General features: G+C 41.6%; 1 protein-coding gene across 1 annotated transcript; it reads right to left on the reverse strand.

Annotated features, from left to right (window-relative positions):
* Positions 1-23,354: 23,354 nt before the first annotated feature.
* On the reverse strand, positions 23,355-25,309 carry LOC119735122 (adenosine receptor A2b-like). The gene is made up of 2 exons (XM_038208815.1): positions 25,226-25,309; positions 23,355-25,025 (listed from the first exon to the last, which is right to left on the reverse strand). Exons 1-2 carry the CDS (start codon positions 25,299-25,301, stop codon positions 24,097-24,099), a joined length of 1,005 nt encoding a protein of 334 aa, XP_038064743.1. The 5' UTR covers positions 25,302-25,309; the 3' UTR covers positions 23,355-24,096.
* Between the last annotated feature and the right edge of the window lie 576 nt (positions 25,310-25,885).

A 25,885-nucleotide genomic window follows, 5' to 3' on the forward strand; every position in this document is an offset into this window, starting at 1 on the left:
AATACAACAACAGCCCGAATGCGTGTCCGGAGCCTTTGTTTCTGTGTCTACATGTGTTTTTTTTTTCCAGGTCTTTGACGCGATAATCGGTGAATGACCGAAGACTCGATATAGAAAGCTCCCGCTGATTGGTCGAAATCTAGAGGTGAACATGCGGTTGTCTTGCATAATTAATTAGTAAATCTGCTGAAAAAGTACAGACCATGGCTCCGTTTTGGTCTATTGTTTTTTTTTTTACATGGATTACTACGACCCAACGTGGTACAACCCATGGTGACCGGGTAACGTGAGAAGATGGATTTATGTACTGCACCGTCCGCGCACTAGGGCCGTACCGGTACCTCGAGAGTACAGAAAACGAAAACAAATGGGGCGTGATCTAATACGCAAAAATATGCAAATTAGACGCACGTCCATCAATGTTTGCAAAACCAGTCTGGTCTTCCAATGCAAAGCTGTTGCATGAAAACAATAATATGGCCGAGTAAAATGTCCACCAATCAACCCACCCACCAACCATAGAGCTAGGACCCAGTCTATGCACCAACCAATCAACCTAAGCTGCTCAAGCCCACGCGCGTTTTACAAGGAGGGATCCCATAAGGTACCGTATATACACATGTATGTACATATACTGTGGCGATCTTTTCCTGGGAGTCGAATTCGACTCTAGAGTCTAGCCCCAGGAATACCATCTGGGGCGAATGCACGTGGATTTCCCAGTCCAAATTGTACCTTAGACCCTGGAGAGTACTCCAGCAATCCAAAGGCCCCAGGTGTGTGCTCGATTTGGGGGGAAACTACCGCCGACTGCATGGCTTCTGATCCGAATTACTCTGAAATAAACTCTCAGGGACCGCAATTTTGATTCTGAAAGATTATGGCTTGTTTATTTACAAATCTGACACAACTTAAAACCTCTATAAAATATAATGCCTGAAGAACTTCTATACAAAAATTATCTAACCGGCAGTCTGACACCAGATAGACCACCAATGTTACACGCGAGGGCACATACGTAGTGTGGACATTCCTTTGTTTTCGTGTAGTTAAGAAAAACCTGTGAAATTATTTTTTTTACTCACACCGTGGAAACTCTTTCAACCCATTTTTTCCCTATGATTCCCTTTAGTGTTTCTCTTCGTTTTGCCACGACAAACCTCACCCAAAAATGCCTATGAACCTGTTTTCCAGAGAGGGAGTAGGCTGTGTAAACGTGGGCAAGTCCACACAACGTCGCTGCTACCTGGTATATGGGACCTCTTTTGTTTGGAAGTCCACACAGTGCATGTAATGCTTGTACACCGGCACCACGCTGCAAGACTCCGTGCAGTGGCCCATGTTCGCTCGTATCCCCCGCCCTGCAAACAGGACGCTTGGACAGGCTGATGAATTTACACTCAGATTGGATAGATTTTGCGTGACCTGTGACCTGCAAGTCATCACGGTCATGACCCCTGCAAGGTTTTAAACGGCCGTTAAGACTGGGTCGATCACTCTTGTATTCCCATTCATAAATGTTTTTTTTTTCGTTGAAAAGCGTTATAATGCAGGAAAATCTGTAAAACTTATGTGTTTAAAAAAAAAATTCAATTCCCGTCACATGCTCAGGTTCCGTTTCGAATTCACGTAGGGTCAAATTGCATACCGGTAGTATGCGATGCTCAAAATTAGTCCACATGGTCCGGTATGGAGTGTATGCAAAGTTTTCGGATAGTATTTGCGCGCATTGGCTAACTGCGGTCTTAAACAGCTGCAGCCAGATGTCTTTATACATAGGTCATGATATAATTACCCAGCATGCCACCCCACTTTCTTCACAAGAATCTGTGAAGCCCATCAGCCTGTCCCAGCGTCCTGTTTGCAGGGCGGGAGGTACGAGCGGATGGTCTCGGTACAACGGGATTTCGCCGAACAATGAGAGCATTCGATTACTTCACCCAGCTTACTCGCGCCTGCTCCTCGCGTGATGACAGACATGCGCAGTGAAGCTAAATAAACAAACGGTTTCGGGTATTAAAAGTTTCGTGCAAGAGCTGAAAAGTTGAACTTTGACATGACACTGAGGCTGCATCCGAATCAACTGTCTAGAGCTAGGTCTGGGTCTGCGCCCGTTGGAAATACGCGGGGACGGGCTGACAATAGACGTAGTGTAGCTCTGGAAGCACACGGCCTGAGGCGCCCGCCGGACGTCACGTTGGCAGCCATGTTTATTGCATGGCCTTATGGGATACTGACCCAACTAACTGGCTTGGCGAGTCGGTCCCTTGGGCCAGGCTCGAGTAAGCGCGAGAAGTCACATGAGAGGAAAACCGAACGCTGTCGCGCTTGCACGAGTAAGTGCGGGAGAAGTAATCGAACGCACTCAATGATGGGTTTCTTGGCCGTTCGGATTTTCTTTGCAAGCCGACACTGCCGAAGTCCGAAGGTTCTTTAGTCCGAAGGTTCGATTGTCCGAACGCACACAATTTCCAGAAGAGGGGGTTCGTTAGTCCGAAAATGAAATAAGGTTCGTTAAGGCGTGGGATCCCTTACCGCCCAGTTCCCAGACGGTCTGGGCTAAGCCCCGCCCGCTCCGAGAAAGGGATTGGGACTCCTCTCCAAAGTGGGCGAGCTCGGATTAAGAGAACGAAGTACAAGTCTGACTGGTGGGCCCTCTCCTGAACCTAACAAAAGAAGCAATTTGCAAGGCGATAATCCGCACTGCCGGGTAACAAAGACCCGGCAAATCAAAGGGCGCGCCGCCGGTAATCCCTCCCGCGGACTGCTATTGTTGGTGACCCATTGCCCTCGCAAGCCTATTGAAAAGCTTGAGTGATCAGTGAACATGGGTTTCAATTAATTACGCCGTACGTTTTTTCCCCTTAAATGTACACAAATGTATATGGACTTGCACTGATGCATATGGACTTGCACTGATACTAATCGGGAGCTACAGAGTGGGTCATTCCCACCCGCTTCTCGAGCGTTACGCTTGAATAAAAGAGTGCCCAGTATTCATACCGATCGGGGCTACCGAGTGGGCCACTTCATACCGATCGGGGCCCAAGCCCGCCCGCTTCTATTCTCAAACGGGTATCAGACTTTTCTGTTTAAAATGCGTATGAATAAGGGGCAAGTGCGGTGTCGTAGTCTAAAATTCAAAAACATCAAATTATTACCACACGCAAAACAATTCATGTTCGTCATATGGGGAATACTTTATTTCAATTAGTACAGAATGAGGTATTTCCTACATTTGATCAAAGAAAAAAAATCACACCATTGTTCACATACAGAACTTTGCAAACTAGGCAGTTGTATCAAGTTTATTTGTCAAATGATTTCATGCAAAAACAAAATTCTTGCATTCTATGAAGCTAAAAAAGAATACAATTCCACAAAAAATATAATGATTGCCAGTGTCTTCCACACCAACCCAACCCGAGTTGGGCGCTGTAATCCTCGAACAATAACCACTAATCCGTTGATAGCGACCAAGAGAGCCACTCCAGTCAACCAAGCTCACGCTTGAATAACCGAGCGTTCATACCGATCAGGAGCTACAGAGTGGGTCATTCCCACCCGCTTCTCGAGCGTCACGCTTGAATAAAAGAGAGCCCAGTATTCATACCGATCGGGGCTACCGAGTGGGCCACTTCATACCGATAGGGGCCCAAGCCCGCCCGCTTCTATTCTCAAACGAGTATCAGACTTTTCTGTTTAAAATGCAAAACAAATTCATGTTCGCAAAACAATTCATGTTCGTCATATGGGGAATACTTTATTTTAATTAATACAGAATGAGGTATTTCGTACATTTGATCAATTCCGAGAATCAATATAGATATCGAACATCGTATTTCGAAAAATTCAAAGAAAAAAATCACACCTTGCTCATCTAGCTTTTAACCATTGTTCATATATAGAACTTTGCAAACTAGGCAGTTGTATCAAGTGTATTTGTCAAATGATTTCATGTAAAAACAAAATACTTGTATTCTATGAAGATAGAACAGAATAAAATTCCACACCAACCCAACCTGAGTTGGGCGCTGTAATCCTCGAACAATAACCACTAATCCGTTGATAGCAGCTATTGTTGTGACCCAGAGGGCCACTCCAGCAGGCAACCGAGCGTCACGTAACCGGGCGGGTACAGTGTTCGAAGCGGGCGGCAGCTTACTGGGCGGGCCGAGCTCGCCCGGTTTTCGAACGGCCCCATTCCGGATCTCATTCCTAATCCAAACACTTGATACAAAAAGTCCGAAAGTTCATTAATCCGAAGGTTCATTAGTCCGAAGTTTCATTTATCCGAAGGTTCGGTAGTCCGAATTTAGAATAAGGTTAATCAGTCCGAAGGTTAAAAAGTCCGAAATGAAAATAAGGTTCAATAGCCCGAAGGTTCATTATTCCGATTTGACAGTAAGGTTCGATAGTCCGAAAAGACCATAAGGTCCGATAGTCTGAATCGACCATCAGGTCCGATAGTTCGAATCGACAATAAGGTCCGATAGTCCCGAATCAATAGTAAGGTCCGATAGTCCGAAGTGTCAGAATGACGAACCGTATTGCCCATTCGGACTATGGAATTCTCAATTCGGACTATCGAACCTTACCGTATATTCGGACTATTGAACCTTATCATCTATTCGGATTATCGAACCTTATTGACGATTCGGACTAGCTCTATGCGTTCTTCGAGGTCACCCATGAAGAGGCATGTAAAGGAGGGGCCATGCGAATACACCTTGCTGTTTCATGAACGTGGAGATTGTGTTGACCTAGGAAGAAGCGTATCCAGCTTTGGATGTCATGGGGCCAACCGCACATCCGTGCGGAAATGTAGACATGTTTTTTTTTCTCCGGACACTTGGCCTCCGTAAAATAAAAAAAGGGGGCGGGCTGGTACCAACATTCCTTATTGCGACGCTCTTCAAAACTGACCATTATTTTGCATGCTGAAAATTATATACTCATTTTCATGGCGCATTGTAATGGTTTTTGAGCGGGTTTTCTTTTTGGGATTGATGTCAGAACTCTGTAACCATTTATTGAAATAATTGCTAAACAAACAAAATTGTAAAAACAAATCCTCGGGGGGGGGGGGGGGGGGAGTCCCCCCCCCTAACCCCGCTCCTCCATGAATACGCTAATGCCAGAAAGGAAAAATCGTTCTATGTCACAAGTCTCATAAGGGTGCCTATATTACTAGGAGGGGTAGTGTGTCCGGTCTTGGCCAGGGCCGAGGAGCAAGAACGAATACCTTCCTCACATTGCATGTTAGTGTACAAAGATGACACGTCAAAAGTCTCAATGATGGCCAGTGTTGTAGTCGAGACCGGATAGTCCGATACTGAGACCAAGACCGAGACCTGAAGATTCGAGACCGAGACCGAGACCGAGACCAGCCCCTTCAAGGCGGACCGAGACCGAGACCAATATGGTCCGAGACCGAGACCGAGACCGAGACTGCTGATAATAAATAACAATAGTCGAAAAAAAAAAACAAGACACGTTATTTTAGTTGAAAAATGTAACTTTTCTATTCACAAAGAATACAGACCAAATTTTGACCAGTGGCAATGTTTACAAATTGATACATGACACCTTACTTGAGCAAAAAGTAGTTACACTTAAGAAATATGGGCTTTGACATGTTGTCTACACCCAATCGTGACAAAAGTAAAAAGTTAAAAGTAGATGTTTCATCTGTTATAGGAACTCGGATCCTAAACTCCACAGTCACCCCCTTGGTTTCAGCTTTGACTTCTAACGGATTTTTAAAGATGCAATTTTAATTTTACATTGTGCCTCTTTTTTCCTAAAATAAATATAGAACTTAACTTTTAACAAGAATTGTGTACTTGATTTTAAAAAATGGGAGCTAGAAAATGTTAAATTAATTTTTAAATTTTTATCATAGAATGTGGACTTGTACATGTAGACCCACAAGTTGCGAGGTGGTAGCCAGAATGTGCCAGATATGGATTTTTATTTTTTTTTTCTGAACGGGATTTTAAATTTTTTTCAGGAATAATGGGGTACTTTAAAATGAGCAGCCAGAAAATGGGGTCTCATCATACACTCTCATAGCAACAGTGAGTGGTAACTGGTAAGAGTGTGTGAGTTCAAAGCTGGAAAATCAGGTAGAAAATTTTTCTTTTTCTTCAAAATACTGTCCCAAATTAAAGAGAACATTGTGTGGGGTCGAAAATATAACTAATTTGAAGCACCTCATTTATTATCAGAATACAAAATGCAAGTGATTACGCCAACAGGGGTGGGCTAAACTACACAATCCCCGTAAATGGTTGACCCTTATTGCATAAATTGTTACAAGTTTATACTTTGCTTTATGTGGCCGACTCAACAATAAATGCCGAACTTGTTCCAAATCGTTCAGTGACTGGTACTGCTGCAGTTTTACATGTACTTTGGGGACTTTCCAATGTGCAGTCGAGTCCAAACCGACCGCGATATATAACAAGCTTGATCTACGGGCTAGCAAATGTTTTAAATAACAACGGTACTGAACGAAGTGAACACAAAGTAATCGATCGAGCTGTAAAAGCTACATATTGCCGGTCTCGACCCGAGACCAGCCAAAATATCGAGACCAAAGGGGACCGAGACCGAGATTAAGACCGAGACCACAGCTTCCAAGACCGAGACCGAGACCGAGACCAGCAAAAAGTGGTCTCGAGACCGGTCTCGAGACCAAGACCGGTCTCGAGACCTACAACACTGATGATGGCCTTGCTGGGAACTGGTCCTTGTAGCTAGCTTTTTGGTACGTCGAGTGCTTTTGGTGGCACGTGACATAACGTTTCAAAAATCTAAAACTCTTGATGAAATAGCGCTCAGTTAGGAACCTATTGTGCTATTACGAAAAAGGAATGCAAAATGTATATAATCAGTGACAATATCCAGTTTATTTTCCATTAAAAGAAATCAAAATAAGCAAAATTGCAGCACTGAATCTGACCGGTGTTGCTTGTAATTCTGCCTTCTTGTGTCGACAGCCCTAATCTTCGTGATGGTATTAATTAGTGTATCACTACATAGTGATTCCTAAACGGATAAACTCTCAGATTGAACATTCTGGCGCTAGATGTAAGAAAGCCGTTGGGGTCAATTTGAATTTACACACAAACAAACTGCAATGGACACTTATCGTCAGACTCAGTGCTGGTGCATACGAGGGTGAATTATTGGCTGTTTCGGCATCCAGCCGAAACAGACTTTGTTTTTGTTATTTTATCGCGATTGTGAAGTTTAGGACACTTTTCCCCACGGATGAACACATTCTTCATGTAAGTTGTTTGTAATGCCACATTCTGAACAAACAGCTATGTCGTAGACAGAATACAAGCTTTGTTTGAGAGATATATGGGGTTTAACTAGTAAAAAAAACCACGAGATTGCGCAATACCCCTTCATACACGTCAATGCGCCTGGCGGCTGGATAGGGGTTGGGGTAGCTTTGACCCAGCAAAAACGTAAGAACATTGCATTTCCACCTTGTAAATCTTTCTAAAATGACAAATTAAAGCAGGTATTATTCTGATTCAGAGAAATATATTAAAGGCCAGCAAAGTCATTTTTAAATAATCAAATATTCCAAATATTCCAGACAGTAATATAACCACAATGTATACAGGAATTCTTAACTACACAATCGCGTATATTTGCTGGCTTTTAATGCTTCAAGTATAACTAGATTTATGTTTGTGGACAAACAAAGGGCTACTTCGGTAACGTTTTTGTGACATATGTCACAGGTAAGTTTCAAGTATATGTTCCATCCAGAGAAGATGTGTAGTTCTGTTTATAATAAGAGGTGGAATATAAATATGTGATTACATTCTCATAGAGCCTTGAATTATGACGTCACATGTCACGTGATGACGTCAAGATGACATAACATCAATGGTCATCTATAATCATCTATAACAACCTGCCGCTAGACGGCACTCCAACATTTTATGACGTCACCGTTTTTTCTCTGTAAAGAGCAACTTTTCCAGAGCATACATCGTTGAAAGCAAGTTCACATCTTTTACCAATTTTAAATGACAAGGCAATTCCGGTTTCAACAGGAAGGAAGGGTCACGCGATTTCGCAAGAAATATCAAAAATGAAGACCCTAGATAATTCTATCGATCCCCGCAAACGTCAAGTTCAGGTCTCTCACGTTGGATTTATATTGATTTTCAAAGATTACATTTAACCTGACGTCATGTGACCCATGATGACGTCATCGTGACTTAACTTCAATTTGCATCTATAACACATCCCGGTCTAGGTACATACCAACTTTCGACCAAATTGGACCTGTAGTTTTGGAGATACAGGCCTTCAAAATATGCACTTTTAATATGACGTCACATGCCATGTGATGACGTCATAATGGCGTCACTTAAATTTTTTCATCTATAACACATCCCGGTCTAGGTGAATACCAACATTGAACCCAATCGGACATATGAGTTCTGGAGATATGGGCCTTCAAAATCTGTTTTTTTTTATATGACGTCATATGTCGCGTGATGACGTCATCATCACGTCAAGTTAATTTTCATCTATAAGACATTCCCGGTCTAGGTACATACCAACTTTTAACCCAATCGGACCTGTAGTTCTGGAGATATAGCCCAATCTGTCAGATCTAGCAGAATTCTGCTAAAAATGGTCACAACGACGTCAATGTTCGAGGCACAACTTCAGATGCTAGTCTAAGTGTATAAAGGCAATAGGATTGATTTTAGTGGCCAAAGTGCCGGTAACAAAAAACGTGTACAAATGCTTTGGGCAATTACTGAAAAAGAAAAACAAAATAGAGCTGTATGTCAGTTTGAAAACAGAACACAGGGCTTTTTCGCAATTTACAAATGTTTGTTTTGTTGGTCCTTTTGCAGTCACAGAGTGTTTCATGCAGTTTAAGGTTGTTCAAAATGCTTAGAATAATTCCTAAAATATAATTTTATCACATGACGCCACATGCCCTGCAATGATGTCATCTTGACAACACTTGTAAATGCACATTTTGTCATTGTGTTCTTGGTTTGAACCATCCGATGAAAGGAAGTGTGCGATTTCGGAAGCAGAATAAAATTATAAATATTAAAAAAAAAATCATGGAAAAAAATCAAACGATGATGTCATAGTGACGTCACTTCGGACTTTGCATATAAGTACCATTATCTACCTGCCCACTAAGTTTCATGACGATCGGACCTTTCCTTATATGTGTTTTGAAAAATTGCATTTTTGATGACGTCATCATGACGTCACACTTTTTTTTCAATTTTGTGCAAATACCTTTAACCTTACAAACCAAATACAAAAAGAATTTCGAATTTTGCATGTTGCGTTCGTGAGATATGGCTAAAATATTCATATAAAATTGCATGATGACGTCATCATGACGTCACCTCATTTTTTACCTATAACACATCCTGGTCTACCTACACGTCAGGTTTCAACCCAATGTTCTGTAGATGTAGGACTTCAAAATATGCACGTTTGTGATGACGTCACGTGACCCCTGATGACGTAATCATGACGTCGTTCTTCGGGACACAACTTTGCCATAAAGACAATGCATATGCTTAATTTGAATGATGCATGACGAAGTTCAATGCCAAAAGTGACGTGTACAAAAATCGTGTACAAAGTATATGGGATTTTGCATGGAACAAAAAGAAGAAACTAGGGAGAAAAAAAATCAGAACAGAAACAATGGCTTTTTCGCTGAATTGCAAAATCCCATATACATTTTATGAAGACTATACAAAGACTTAGGTCGTAGGAAAGTGATATATATTTTTTTCAAGAACAATAGGTATAAACAGAGTATTCAAAGGTCACCAGGGGTTAGATATGAAATGCTTCCATATCTATAACATTTCGGCATGGCATGAAGAACCAACATGCAAGGTTGCATTCTTTTATCACAAAATGCATAATTGTGTCCCTATGCCGCACCACTATTATGAATAAAATCATGACAATATTGCATACATTATGCCAAATTTCAAATGGTAATTTAAGGCCAAATGCACTTTCCTTGCAAACATTTAAATTTGCATTGCACTGCACCTGGTAATTAAAGGCCAAATGCATTTTTTGGCAAACATTTAAATTTACAAACAGCCATAACGATCGATGCAGGCTCCAGATTGCTCTTTCAAGACAAGAACATGTGCATAATATTGCATTACCAACAAATGCACGTATAGCCTTTATTGCATCATCTTATTGCAGTTTCAGTTTGGTTCACAGAACGCAGAGCAATGTCTACTTCCAAGGCATATTCTGACAAATCTTAGGTCAGGATTCCTCCGGTTTGGTTGTGTCCCGGCTCTCGATTTTACATAATCACAAATAAAGTCCAAATGTACACAGATCTAGTACTTATTCGCAGTGTTTACCAAATACACAAGAAGTCCTTCAGTGGGAAGGGTGTATAAACTTAATTTCAGACAGCACAGTCAGCACACGGCAACCGTCAATAGCAAAAAATACAACAAATGTGTCACAAAAAGCTTCAAAATCAAACATTTGGTCTCACAAAGATCATTGTTCCTATGATCATTTATACAACAGTCAATTTGTGTACAACATTTCACACTTGGATATCTCAGAACATAAAAACTACAACCCGAGGGTTCACCGTAAAGTTCAATTTGCGAAGAGTTTAATTTAGGGTGCACCTTAATCCTTGCACCGTGCAGTGGAGGATCGTTTCTACCGGCCAGTACCCGATTTCACAAAGCGCTGCGACGCGTCGCAGCTCGAGTTACGACGTTTAACACGGCGCAACTCGCGACGCGTCGTATAATCCATTTCACGAAAGTTGCGATGTTTTGAACGCCTCGTAAGTTCCTTGACAACGGCTTAAAACATGTCGCAAGCTACGACGTGTCTAGTGGTCGACGCAAAATAAGAAGACTCCGTTGTTATAGCCAATTTTGTGGCATAAACACCACCGTCAAACGAGATTATAATACCGAGGCAATGTGTGTAAAGTTGTAAAAAGAAAATTCATTGAATAATTATGAATTAGTCTGGAATACTGCAATTGAAATTTCAAAGAAGCTACACAGTCCACTGAGAGCTCGTTTTTCTTTAAAATTGCATCGCACGGCCGTCATTTTGTCCAACAATTTAACAAATTTCGAGCGAAGATCCGACGACTCTTTGTTGAATACCAGACGAATATTTACTGTTTGCTGACTTAATACATAAAACAGTCACCAATTGTGCTATAAATACACATACGACGCGTCGCACTTAAGACGTGTTTTGTGAAATGGATCGCAGGACGCGTCGCAGGATGCGACGCGTCGTATGGATACGATGCGTCGCAGCGCTGCGATGCATCGCAAGTTGCATCGATGAGTAACGTGAAATCGGGTGCAGGGCCAGATGTCCACGGCCTCCTTCTAGACGCCGCGTTTGCATGACATAAAGGTTGTTCCTTAGCCAGTGCGCAGATCCGGTAATAAGCGTCGTGAGTGGATTGAGCTCCACAGCCTTTAAGATTCAATTCAATTCAATTCAATTCAATTCGATGCAACATTTATTTCCAAATCATACAAACACTGTATTAATTATATGAAGAAAAACAACCAGATAGTTTGAGGCATAAACACAAAAAGCCGAAGCTTGTAAGGGGAATGCCTTGGAGTTTAATGAACAAAACCGGGGTTTACATTTGAGGTATAACAGTAAATAAGTACAACATATACATGTACAAGTTACAGAACAGAAGAAATGTAACGGACATACAAACGAGCAAACAAAAGCAAACGAACAACCCAACTAACCAACAAACAACCACAATTCGTTAATCCGAAGGTTCTCTAGTCCGAAGGTTCATTTATCCGAAGGTTCGGTGGTCCGAATTTAGAATAAGGTTAATCAGTCCGAAGGTTAAACAGTCCGAAATGAAGATAAGGTTCAATAGTCAGAAGGTTCATTATTCAGATTTGACAATAGTGTTCGATAATCCGAAAAGCCTATAAGGTCCGATAGTCCGAATCGACCATAAGGTCCGATAGTTCGAATCGACAATAAGGTCCGATAGTCCCGAATCAACAGTAAGGTCCGATAGTCTGAAGTTTGGTTTTACTTGCTTACAAAAACAGAGGACACCAGCACGTTTCTTACATCTTACCCCAGATTATTCAATGTAAGAGTTGTATTAATCATATAAACAGTTGCCGTATGGTCACTCGTATACTAATTAATAGATGTCTTCGAAAGGAGACGGCAGAATTGCAAATTCGGTGAGACTCAGAGTGCTGATGTGAGGGGGGGGGGGGTTTCTAAATAATTCTTTGTTAACTAAATTACGTCACAACCCGACGTGAAGAAATGCTTCTACCTTACTACACTGCAGGCTCATTAATAAAATCATAAAATTATTCATGATGCCGAATTTGCATTGAACTTTTACGGTCATTTATGCGACATGCATTTCCATGCTTGAAATGAACAAACAGCCGTTAGGATGGGCTCCAGATTGCTCTTTCAAGGCCGAAACTTAATCCCCAGGCATATTGTCACGAGTCAGGTTGGCGCCTAATCACGTGACCAATCCGAACAGGATTCCTAGGTTTCCAAAAATGTCCGCAATTTTCAAAACACCTTTTACCAAACTAATCATTTTTTTCCCTTTTTTTCCCAATCATCCATTCTGTCTTTTAAGTTAACCCCAGTGTATATAGTTTACCTTGCTTGTACATGTTGTTTAGACCCAAAATGTGTTTTCCTTTTAATTCCCTTTTCTAAAAACCCTGCTCCATGAAACCGGACACTTTTTGGCATGACACGGGCTGGTGCTCGTCGTGCAGGCGCTATGCGTGCGTGCGCGGCCCCTGGATACGATTTTCCGCGGCGCCGTGTTTTGTCTATGGAATATAAGAGAATACTACGTTCGTCGCACAAATACTTAAAGATATAGTCCATCATTTGTAATTTTTGCATTTTGTTCGTTTGAAGCAACAAAAGTGTTCAAAATCTAATGATGGATACTGAACAACTAACCTGATGAAGTTTCAGCTCAGCTTCAGCTGTATATTCCGAGAAAAACAGCATTCTAAGATCTCAATTTCAAATCAAAAGTTGCTGAATCATGTTTTGAATTGTTTTGAATTGCAGCTATACGCGATATCGCGCACTGATCCGACGAATTATAGCAACCGCGCGCGCCTGTGCGTCGTGCCAATGCTTGCGCGCGCTGCGCCGAATAACAAAACGAACTACTAATTTAAATTTTCCTACGGTGCGTCTTAAGAAGCACCGTTGGAAAGGCCTTCTTTTGTTGATTACTTCAAAATGATAGCTTGCTAGAAAGGTTAATTTCACAGGGAATTTAGTCCACTTACTATCTTTCAACGAAGTATAATTTTCAACAATTTTCGGATGGCTGCAAATGATGGACTATAGTTTTAATGTTATGTTTTTTTTTGATGAAAATATGTGACTCGAGTCACGAGTCACCAAGCTCGAGTCCGAGTCATCATGGTCGAGTCCGAGTCCGAGTCATTTTCCAATGTGACTCGAATCGAGTCCGAGTCACAAAAAATGTGACTCGAGTCCGACTCCAAGTCCTGGACTCGAGTCCTACAACACTGCTGATAGGTCATGCCCATCCACATACAATGTACTGAATCCACTGTGCACAATCCTGTAGATTCAAATTTCTGCGGATAGATTTTGGCTCCGGCAATGGTATGGTGAATTTTGCAAGAGCTGTGTGACCCCTGACAACTAAGCTATTTTTCAGTTCCTGTACATGATAGGAGAAATCAGAATCTTTAGCACAAATCTTTCTGAGACTGAGTGGCAGGCTGAATGCTGTTCCTGTCTCACAGTGCCTAGAGTGACAGCTGTAGGAATGGAGGTACTGCTGGGCGTCTGCGGGTTTAGAATACAGATCCGGTGGTCATTGAGTTATTTCCCTTGCGGATGGTGACGCCCAGGATGTTCGTCTGATGAGTACTCTATGATGTGAAAGTGGTCCCGTGGAAGGAATTAGTGTGGTTAGTGAAAGTCACCGGACTGGTCCAGATGAAAAATACATGGTCAATATATCTCCACCAGATCCAGGGACGACATGGTGCTGTGGCCAGCATTCGTTCTTCGAGGTCACCCATGAAGAGGCATGTATTGGAGGGGCCATGCGAAAATACGCCTTGCTGTTTCATGAACGTGGAGATTGTGTTGACCTAGGAAGAAACGTATCCAGCTTTGGATGTCATGTAGATATTTTTTTTTCTCCGGACACTTGGCCTCCGTAAAATAAAAAAGGGGGGGGGGGGGGGGGGCTGGTACCAACATTCATCATTGGACGCTCTTCAAAACTGATCATTATTTTGCATGCTGAAAATTGTATACCCATTTTCACGACGCATTGTAATGGTTTTTGAGCGGGTTTTCTTTTTGGGATTGATGTCAGAACTTTGTAACCATTCATTGAAATAATTGCTAAACAAACAAAATTGTGAAAACAAATCCTCGGGGGGGGGGGGCAGAGTGCCCCCTCTACCCCCCCCTCCCTCCCCTCTGAATACGCTACTGCAAGAAAGGAAAAATCGTTCTAAGTCACAAGTCTCATAAGGGTGCCAATATTACTAGGAGGGGTGGTGTGGGCCGAGGAGCAAGAACGAATACCTTCCTCATTTTGGATGTTATTGTACAAAGATGAGACGTCAAAAGTCTCAATGATGGCCTCGCTGGGATCTGGTCCTTTGTAGATAGATCATTAAGGTATATGCACAAAGCTTTTTGATACGTCGAGTGTTTTTGGTGGCACGTGACATAACGTTTCAAAAATCTAAAAATCTTGATGAAATAGCGCTCGGTTAGGAACCTATTGGGCTATTACGAAAAAGGAATGCAAAATGTATGTAATCAGTGACAATATCCAGTTTGTTTTCCATTAAAAAGAAAGCAAAATAAGCAAAATTACAGCACTGAATTTGACCGGTGTTGCTTGTAATTCTGCCTTCTTGTGTCGACAGCCCTAATCTTCGTGATGGTATTAATTAGTGTATCACTACATAGTGATTCCTAAACGGATGAACTCTCAGATTGAACATTCTGGCGCTAAATGTAAGAAAGCCGCTGGGGTCAATTTGAAGTTACACACAAACGAACTGCAATGGACACTTATCGTCAGACTCAGTGATGGGGCATGTGAGGGTGAATTATTGTCTAGATAATTCTTTGTTTGCCATGTTACGACACGTAAAGGCATTTCCTTCTCTTGAAGTGTCAATTGCAGTTTGTTTTGACTTAAAAACAAAAAATACCCCAGCGGAATTCTTGCATCTAGAGCCAGAAATTTCGAGTCTGCCGTGTAGGAATCATATATAAACAGTTGCCGTATGGTGACTCGTATACTAATTAAATAGTGTTTTTGTCGTAAGACCGCAGGATTGCAAAACCGGTGAGACCCAGTGGTGGTCTGAGGGTGAACGTCTACACTTTTTGTTAACTTTATTACGACTCAACCCGTGCGTAAATGGTTCTTCCCCACTCTGCTCATGAATAAAATCATGACAATATTGCATACATTATGCCGAATTTCCAATGGTAATTGAAGGCCAAATGCACTTTCCTTGCAAACATTTAAATTTGCATTGCACTGTACCTGGTAATTAAAGGCCAAATGCACTTTTTTGCAAACATTTAATTCACAAACAGCCATAACGATCGATGCAGGCTCCAGATCGTCTTTCAAGACAAAAACACGTGCATAAAATTGCATTACCAACAAATGCACGTATAGCCTTTATTGCATCATCTTATTGCAGTTTCAGTTTGGTTAACAGAACGCAGAGCAATGTCTAATTCCAAGGCATATTCTGACGAATCTTAGGTCAGGATTCCTCCGGTTTGGTTGTACCCCGGCTCTCGATTTAACATAATCACAAATAAAGTCCAAATGTACACAGATCTAGTACTTATTCGCAGTGTTTACCAAATACACAAGAAGTCCTTCAGTGGGAAGGGTATATAAACTTAATTTCAGACAGCACAGTCAGCCCATGGCAACCGCCAATAGCAAAAAATACAACAAATGTGCCACAAGCTTCAAAACCAAATATTTGGTCTCACAAAGATCATTGTTCCTATGATCATTTATACAACAGTCAATTTGTGTACAACATTTCACACTTGGATATCTCAGAACATAAAAACTACAACCCGAGGGTTCACCGTCAAGTTCAATTTGCGAAGAGTTTAATTTAGGGTGCACCTTAATCCTTGCACCGTGCAGTGGAGGATCGTTACTACCGGCCAGTACCCGATTTCACAAAGCGCTGCGACGCGTCGCAGCTCGAGTTACGACGTTTAACACGGCGCAACTCGCGACGCGTCGTATAATCCATTTCACGAAAGTTGCGATGTGTTGAACGCCTCGTAAGTTTCTTGACAACGGCTTAAAACACGCCGCAAGCTACGACGTGTCTAGTGGTCGTCGCAAAATAAGAAGAGTCCCTTGTTAGCCAATTTTGTGGCATAAACATCACCGTAAAACGAGATTATAATACCGAGGCAATGTGTGTAAAGTTGTAAAAAGAAAATTCATTGAATAATTATGAATTAGCCTGGAATATTGCAGCTGAAATTTCAAAGTAGGTACACAGTCCACTGAGAGCTCGTTTTCCTTTAAAATTGCATAGCACGGCCGCCATTTTGTCCTACGATTTAACAAATTTCGAGCGGAGATCCGACGACTCTTTGTTGAAAATCAGACGACTATGTACTGTTTGCTGACCTAATACATAAAGCAGTCACCGAATTGTGCTTTAAATAAACATACGACGCGTCGCACTTACGACGTGTTTTGTGAAATGGATCGCAGGACGCGTCACAGGATGCGACGCGTCGTATGGATACGATGCGTCGCAGCGCTATGATGCATCGCAAGTTGCATCGATGAGTAACGTGAAATCGGGTGCAGGGCCAGATGTCCACGGCCTCCTTCTAGACGCCGTGTTTGGATGACATAAAGGTTGTTCCTTAGCCAGTGCGCAGATCCGGTAATAAGCGTCGTGAGTGGATTTAGCTCCACAGCCTTTAAGATTCAATTCAATTCAATTCAATTCAATTCGATGCAACATTTATTACCAAATCATACAAACACTGTATTAATTATATGAAGAAAAACAACCCGATAGTTTGAGGCATAAACACAAAAAGCCGAAGCTTGTAAGGGGAATGCCTTGGAGTTTAATGAACAAAACCGGGGTATGCATTTGAAGTATGAGAGTAAATAAGTACAACATGTACATGTACAAGTTACAGAACAGAAGAAATGTAACGGACACACAAACGAACAAACAAAAGCAAACAAACAACCCAACTAACCAACAAACAACCACAATTCGTTAATCGGAAGATTCTTTAGTCCGAAGGTTCATTTATCCGAAGGTTCGGTGGTCCGAATTTAGAATAAGGTTAATCAGTCCGAAGGTTAAACAGTTCGAAATGTAGATAAGGTTCAATAGTCAGAAGGTTCATTATTCAGATTAGTGTTCGATAATCCGAAAAGCCTATAAGGTCTGATAGTCCGAATCGACCATAAGGTCCGATGGTTTGAATCGACAATAAGGTCCGATAGTCCCGAATCAACAGTAAGGTCCGATAGTCCGAAGTGTCAGACTGACGAACCGTATTGCCCATTCGGACTATCGTATTCTCAATTCGGATTATCGAACCTTAATGTCAATTCGGACTATCAAACCCTACCGTATATTCGGACTATCGAACCTTATCATCCATTCGGATTATCGAAACTTATTGCCGATTCGGACTATAGAGCCCTATCGTCTATTCGGACTATCCAACCTTCGGATTAATTCACCTTTTTTTCTATTTTCGGACTTATGGGCCCTTCGATTGAAACTTCGGGTTTTCGAACCTTCAGACTATTGAACCTTCAGACTAACGAACCTTCGGAATATCGGGCTGTAACCAATGCACGAACTCAAATCCTCACCATGCGAACCAAGTTTCTACCACACTGCCTTATAATTCCCAAGTCTCTATAATTCTACGAAACAGTACGATCAGCGTGCACTATAGCCTGGGCAATGGGGAAACCACGGCGACCAATTCTGCTACAAACGCGCTAACTAAAAGCGGAGTACGACTCCGAAGACTATACCGAAGTACCACTCCGAACTAAAGAATTACTCACTTCAGTCCACGTCTCTAGACCAAGGGCCTCTGGCTTGACTTGAACTCACACAACTCGGTCGATTCTACCAACACAAATTGTCACTGCAAAAACTCGTACTGTATCGAAACTTTGCTCTGAACGTCCTCTGAAAACACGAACACCATTTCCAAACAGACTAATTTTTCCGCTCCGCGCAGATCTTTTTTATACAGTGAGCGCGACCGCAAGGCATGGGTAGAAGCCCCGCCTGGCGACAGCATACGAACAGCAGATTGGTCACAATCGCGTATAGTTGCTCTCAGTCTACACGGTCCGTACTCTGTAAGAAAACAATGAATTAAGATAATCCCCATGAGCGGGCTACCTGTCATTTTATGATAGAGATAGACAAAATAATTACGTCATCATTCTGCAGACCTGTCAATCAACGAGCCAGACTCGTTCCCAGTCGCTTCCCCATGTCTCGTCACCCCTGACAGAAATCCCATGTATTTCCGATGGGAAGTTTTTCCATGGGACCCCATGGAAATTGCATGGTGAATTGGACACCATGTAGCATGGGATTTTTCCTATGAGAGTTTTCCCATTGGCTTTTTCCCATGGGAAATTTTATATGGGGTTTTCCCATGTATGATTTCCTATGATTTCTCAAAAATTCCAAATTGCTCCATGGTATTTTTCAATAGCAACTTTCTTAATACATTTTAACCCTGTGTGTTTTGTGGTATTCACCGAATAGGTAAAGCACACCATGGAACTCCGATTGGGGGGGGGGGGGGGGGGGGGGGGGGTTGTTCCACGTATTAGGAGTGGCTTAGGCCCCCCAAAAAAGTCTCCAGTTTCTGGTATGGAGCTTGCCCAAAAAGTGGTGCGGCGACGCGGCTTTTTTTTTTTACCTGTTTTTTTTTGCTTAATGTCGGCTGATGACTGCAAATATGGTGCCCGACTAAACTTAGTGCAAATATATGGGAGTCCAGAGAGGCCACATAAAGCTTATTCTCGACCATAACCCAATCTAAAAACACGTTAAAATTATGCAGCAACAGGATTCCAGTCAAACCAGTGAGTTTGGCGGTTTTGAGACATCATCTTTTATTGAAAAAAAAACTTTTTCATTTTGTCGACGCGCATGGCTACGGCGATGCGCGCGCATACCAGAAACCGGAGACTCTTTTTTTGGCCTTATGCACTCTATGACCAATGTCTACATGATTGCTCCCATACCACTTGTCAAGTTGTACCATATTATCACAGTATACCCAATTTATTTTCTCATGAATGTTTCCAACCAAAATAACAAATGACCACTGTCTGCATTCTGTTAAGCAAACTCAATATGATAGGATACCCGAACTTGTTGCTTATACAAATGTACATAATGTATTCTGGCCTGGAAAGAGCAATCTTGACCTGTTTTTCATTCCCAGTTTATAGCAGGCAAATACATTTGACCACGAGTTCAATGAGATAAGCAATGCACATGTGGCATCATGAATTTAACAGTTTTATGATTTAATAAGTTATTTACTAGTTCACCATCACACCACAACAGAGACTTACCGGTTTTATAATTCTGCCATCTGCTATCGAAAGCACCAATTAACAGGGGCGGCGGAACCGGGGGGATCCCCCATTTTCCCAGGCCAACAAAAGAGCCCCTCTCGCGGAAATCAATGTGCCCCTATCTCGAGATGAAAAAGCACCCTTCAAACGCACACGCTTGAAAGCATACGTAGGCCTACGCTACAAATAAAATTTGGGAATCGAACTCACACCATCGGATTTGTAATCCAATGTAGTATCCATGACACTACAGCAGTGACTCGATCGATGTGGTCGTTTTAAACATTATACTATTGCATATATAGCGCCTTCCAGCATAATTCTATATATACTAACAGCGTGTGGTATGCAAAAAAATAGCGCGACCGGGTCATCGATAATGCAGACAAGCAGCTATAGCTAAAAGAAAAAGATAAAAATTACCTGCTTCCCAAACAACTTACCTTTTATTACAAAAGTAGGGTATCTAGTATTACAAAAAGAACCTACCATTGGAGGGAAAAGAAGGTAGATTTCGACTTTGGAAAATATTTTTTATTGCTTGTATGCTAGTCCCAGGAACACATCCTTTTCAGGGCATTACCTTCATTTTATAAAGTTACCACTTTCAAGAGTAGCATGAAAATCTTATGAGCAATACCCGCAGTTTACGCAAAAGGTGGACAATATTAAAACGCCCTGGGCAAAAAATAAATTGCAGATTTAAGGAAACCTGGTAAAAATCTTTACGTACTTGCATAATTTCTTTGGGGTAACATCATTGGTGTCCCCGGAATTGTGGTGGTGGGGGGGGGGGGGGGGGGGGGAAGGCGTTGCGGCATACTGTACTCAACCTAACAAAACGACAAGCCGGAACTAGTTTGGTGTAAAATGGCTCTTTTTAATAATCTCGCACGATGGAAATCAACAAGAAATTTGAGCACTTTCAACAACATAGCGTCCTCATTAAGTTTAATTTGATACAATATAGTTAAATTTTATACAATAACACTTTTCAGTAATCCAGTTCCACGCCAATCTCCGAACGAACTTCCTGAAAGTAGGACGAATTAGAATCGTACATTCGCGAATTACCCTGGACGAAGTGAAAAATATTGGTGTTAACAGACTTGTATTCGAGTCACGAAACATCGAGTCCAAGTCCAAGTCCGAGTCACATTTCTCGAGTCCAAGTCTGAGTCCCGAGTCCTCCAGGTCGAGCCCGAGTCCGAGTTACGAGTAACAAAGGTCGAGTCCAAGTCCGAGTCACGAGTCACCTCTAACATTGTATTGGAAATACGTACATTTCTGGTGCTGTAAATTTCCATTTTCCCCAAAGCTTTGAATTGATACATGAATTTCTTTAATCAATATATCGGTAACTGGCCACGGCCACGCAAGCACCGCATCGAGCACCCTGAACATGTATTGTACCGAGTGTGCAGTGCGGTAATTTCCGTTGAGTCACAAGTCAGTTCTAGTCCAAGTCCGAGTCCGAGTCCGTAGCCCCGAGTCCGAGTCCGAGTCCGAGTCGCAAGTCAAAGTGACTCGAGTCCGAGTCCAAGTCATTAAAAATGTGACTCGAGTCGGACTCGAGTCCGAGTCCGAGTCACGAGTCATACAAGTCTGGGTGTTAATCCCAAATCGGAATGAAAAATTAAGCCCAAAGGACGTTCTGGAACGAAATTGAAGTATCATTTCATGGAATTTAAATGATGCAAGTGTAAAAGTATATTATTTCGCAAGAAACACTTTTTATAGAGTCGTATCTACCGACTATTAGGTACCCAAGGCGCTGGAGATATGTCTATTATTAAAGAAAGGTAAATAAAGTTAATGAGAGATATGAGACCCAATATGTAGCACCTTATAATGGTTTACAAGGTGCTGCGGCGCATATTGCAGCCACTGCCAGAAACACCAGGGCAAACCCCTTCTCCTAGCGATAAGTTCTACTGAGTTCCTTAACGTGCATTACACAACACACGGGACCTACGGCTTTACGTCCAATCCGAAGGACGAAGCAGTAATGGTAAAGTGCCTTGCTCAAGAGCACAAGCACCATGTTCCCACGGTCAGGATTCGAACCCATGTACCAAGGCACACGAGTCGAACACCGTAACCATTGGACCACACCACTTTTAAGAGTCCCAAGGTTTAAGTTTCCCTTAAACCTTATCAAGACTGCAAATGTTCCCCCATAAACCGTCTTGTAATAGCTCCGGAATGCTTCGGTAGACTGGCATGGAATTTGGTAGCTTTTACTAACTTTAACCAAGGTTGACTATAGTACCCAAAACAGATTCTATATGACGTATGCTGTTAGACTGACAACCAATTTAACACCACAATAATTATATATTTGATTTAAAAGCACGTAAGTATGATTAAACATTTTTTTAAACCATTTCTTTTTTTTTGCCTATTCTATTATGTAATTATGTGCATCATCTTGGTCACGTGTCCAACTATAATTCATGCCGGGAAATTTAATATGGTCGGCAATGGAAATGGCACTGTAATTTCACATGCGGTCTGCATGAAACAAATGTAAGCATTTAAACCATTACCGTAAGTACCCAATTTGTACCTATTATTGTTGAAAGAGATTTCAGGACAATTTCTGACAAAATCTAGACAAATTCTCATTTTGCACCCAAATTGGGTGAAGTGTCCTGTACGTAGCAATGACTTATAGATGCCACAAATGGTTAGATATCAGACCAAAAAATACCCTCAAACTTACAGGTATAATAAACCGAACAAATATCGCTTTAAAAGCATCTTAACTATCAATCAGCCAACTTAATAATTAACATAATATAATACATGTATACCACCTCAATAATTCACGTAAAATACAAATAGTGTGCAAAAGCGCACAGCATCCACACTTTAAGGTCGCGGGGCAGATTCGATCGAATTTTGCACCCCAAAATGGGCGAGTGACCTGCAGCGGTAACTTTATAGATGCCTCAAATGGTTCAATAAGACCAGATATACCCCAGCCTGATAGGTATAATAAACCAAACAATTATCGCTTGACATCTTAACTACCAATACTTAATAATTAACATAATTATACATGTATATATCACCGCATTTATATACAAACAATTTGTCAAAGAGTACAGCATCCACACTTAAAGGTAAATTCCATCATTTGTAATTTGCGCATTTTGTTCGTTTGAAGCAACATACGTGCTCAAAATCTTAAGAAGACGGTGATAAGCAACTAACGTGATGAAGTTTCAGCTCAGCTTCAGCTGTATATTTCAAGGAAAACAGCATTCTAGGATCTCGATTTCAAATCAAAAGTTGCCCGAATCACGTTTTGAATTGGGCCTGAATTCAGCGTCCGAGACTGTTCTCACTGAGCCGATTGCAGCTACGCGATGTCGCGCACTGATCCGACGAATCATAGCAACCGCGCCAGCGGCGTGTGCGTCGTGTCTAACCTTGCGCACGCTTCGCGGAATAACAAAACGAACCACTAACTGAAATCTCCAATGGAAATGCCTTCTTTCGTTGATTTCTTCAAAATGACAGCTTGCCATAAAGAATAATTTCACAGGGAGTTTAGTCCCCTTACTATCTTTCAACCAAGTATGTTTTTCAACAATAATTACGTCAGTTACTTTTTGGATAGCTGCAAATGATGGACTGTAGCTTTAAGGTCCTAGGGTAGATTCGATCCCAATCTGGGTCAGATTTGACCAGATATTTTTCCGGGCCAACATGAACACCGATTTAACACCACAATAATTGGTTATTTTATTTTAAAACATATAAGTGTGATTTTTTTTAAACATCAAAAGCATTGTTTCTTTGCCTATTCTATTACGTAATCACTTAAGATGAACATCCTTGGTCACGTGACTCTGAGTCACTTTCCGGGGCTATTTGAAGAAGTTTCACGTTTGTACCAAAAAGTGTCATTTGACCGAGAAAAGTGTCCTTTTTAAACTAGAATCTCATTTTGACCCGAAGAGTGTCTGGTCAAATCGTATACTCATTCCGGGTCGAATCTTACCGGGGACTTTTATGAGTGTATTTACCCTCAATGTAGTATAAACAGATTTACTTGAGTTAAAAATGATCAAGTTTTAATAGTCCGTATCATACACCGATACAGAACAAGTGGATATCTCTTGTGGGGAAATTTCCCTTAATTCGTATGCTTTAACCTTGAAGGAAAACAAGACAGTTTAGCATCTTCAAAATTAAGCGACAGCAGATAATAGGTAGGAATGCGAATGGCAAACTTAAATAGAAAAGAAAATGTTGCTTTTGTGTTGTCACTGACAGATTCTCGAGTTTCGACTGGCTCGAGTTTGAAAATCCGCCTGTGATAATTAAACCTCTTCCGTTTACAAACCGGTTTCTGTATTCACATTAGTAGTCAGGTCAACTACGGTTTCGTTAGGTTTTGCCTTAACTACACAACGACAGAACATGGCATAAAACCCCTCTCTGAAACCATCCAATCGCCACAAGTATATCAACGGATTGATCACGGTAGAGAGAGTATACAGCAGGTAACCCCCCCAAGCCCAGGCCAGAAAGGTTTCATCTTGCCAGAGAGATACATTAAAGAAGGCAAAAATCCTTAGAGCGAAACTGGGAGCCCAAGAAATGAATGACACTACCAGAATGAGAACAAACATGATCAGTAAACGACGAGTCTGCTGGACTCGGGTTTGATGGTGCTCCTCGTTGGCACTGATGCCTGCCGCGGATGCAAGAGGTGGAGTGTAATGCTTGATCTTACGGAAAGCCAAGTAATAAACAAGAGCGGTGATAAGCCACACGATGTATCCTGCCAGAGAGGCACCAAAGATGTGCACTTTATCAAAAACCCAAGGTGGGACAGCATTATACATCACTAAGCCATAGGCGAGACTTGAACACCAAAAGAGGATACAAATTCCGATCAGACGATACCCTGTCACCAGTGAATCGTAGCGAGCCAGTGACATAAGGGACAGGGCCAGGTAACGATTGACAGCAACGGCCAGAATAGTCATAATGGAGACTATGTAAGTTCCGGTTAAGAGGCCGATGAGAATGTCTGATGTATTCAGCCATGGATATGGTATGGCGCAGACGGAGAAGAGCAAGTCGGCCAACGCCAGGTTGAACACGAAGGCGTAGTACTTGATGCGGAGCTTTTTAGTCCCAGCAAACACTGCAATCGCAAGGAGATTTTCGAGCATTGCCAGTGCACAGACACCGCTCATGCAATACTGCATAACGGTGAAGAGACTTACAGCCATATCTTTCAGATACAATAAATACGCTGTAAAATGGAAGAAAAAAGAACTCGAATTAAAGTTGGTTGTCACTTCCATTACTTTTCTAATAATCCGATTGTTTAATAAGACCTTCATGAGATAAACGCCACTTGATAGTCAAATTGTCATATCGTTCCTTGTATTTTCATACATGTGTGCAGTTGCTAGATATCTGTCTGTGCTCAAGTGACGTATTATATCTTACCTTGTAAATGTATTTGGAGGGTGTAATTCCGGATCCTTTGCGATCTTTGCGGCAGGCCTATAAGTAAATAATACATTGAAACAAATTTAGCATTTAATAAAGACATTTGCAGTGCAGCAGAGATCCACTTCATTTTCTTTGTAACTGACATATTAAGCCACGCATGAAGTTTGCTGGTCGGTCATAGTTCCATTACGTTTTTTAAAAAGCGCTCAGCTATGATCCTAGTCTGAGTATCACCCGTTATCTACGGAGCCAGTCTCCGTATTACGTCTGACCAGGGTGACCGTAAGGTCAGAGCCAAATTCTGCTAAATGCATATCAAAAATATGTCAGATTTATCAAGAATCTGCCAAATTCCCCAGGATTACTCGAAATACACTATTAACACTTAAAATCACATGCAGATTGGTAGTATTGCCTTAATTATGATTCAAATTACATAATAAACAATCTATATAGTCACATAAAGATGTTGTGAAATTGTTGGTAAATTTCGGGCAAAACGCAGAACCCGGCCACGACGAAGTCCGTTTCCCAGTGAACCTCAGCACATAGACCAGCCCACCTGTCCCATTATAGGGTTTGTTTGAAAAATTTCATGATTGAATTTATTTTAAACAAATGTAAACTTTTTGGTTCAAATTTGCTGTCAAATAA

This window comes from Patiria miniata, unplaced genomic scaffold (assembly GCF_015706575.1).
Source record: "Patiria miniata isolate m_02_andy unplaced genomic scaffold, ASM1570657v1 HiC_scaffold_29, whole genome shotgun sequence".
Taxonomy (NCBI): Eukaryota; Metazoa; Echinodermata; class Asteroidea; order Valvatida; family Asterinidae; genus Patiria; species Patiria miniata.

Excerpts from the sequence above, each read along its gene's own strand:
- LOC119735122 (XM_038208815.1), bottom strand. The coding sequence starts at position 25,301 with ATGTATTATTTACTTATAGGCCTGCCGCAAAGATCGCAAAGGATCCGG. Across the intron at positions 25,026-25,225 it reads CCTCCAAATACATTTACAAG|CGTATTTATTGTATCTGAAA; the intron begins GTAAGATATAAT and ends TCCATTTTACAG.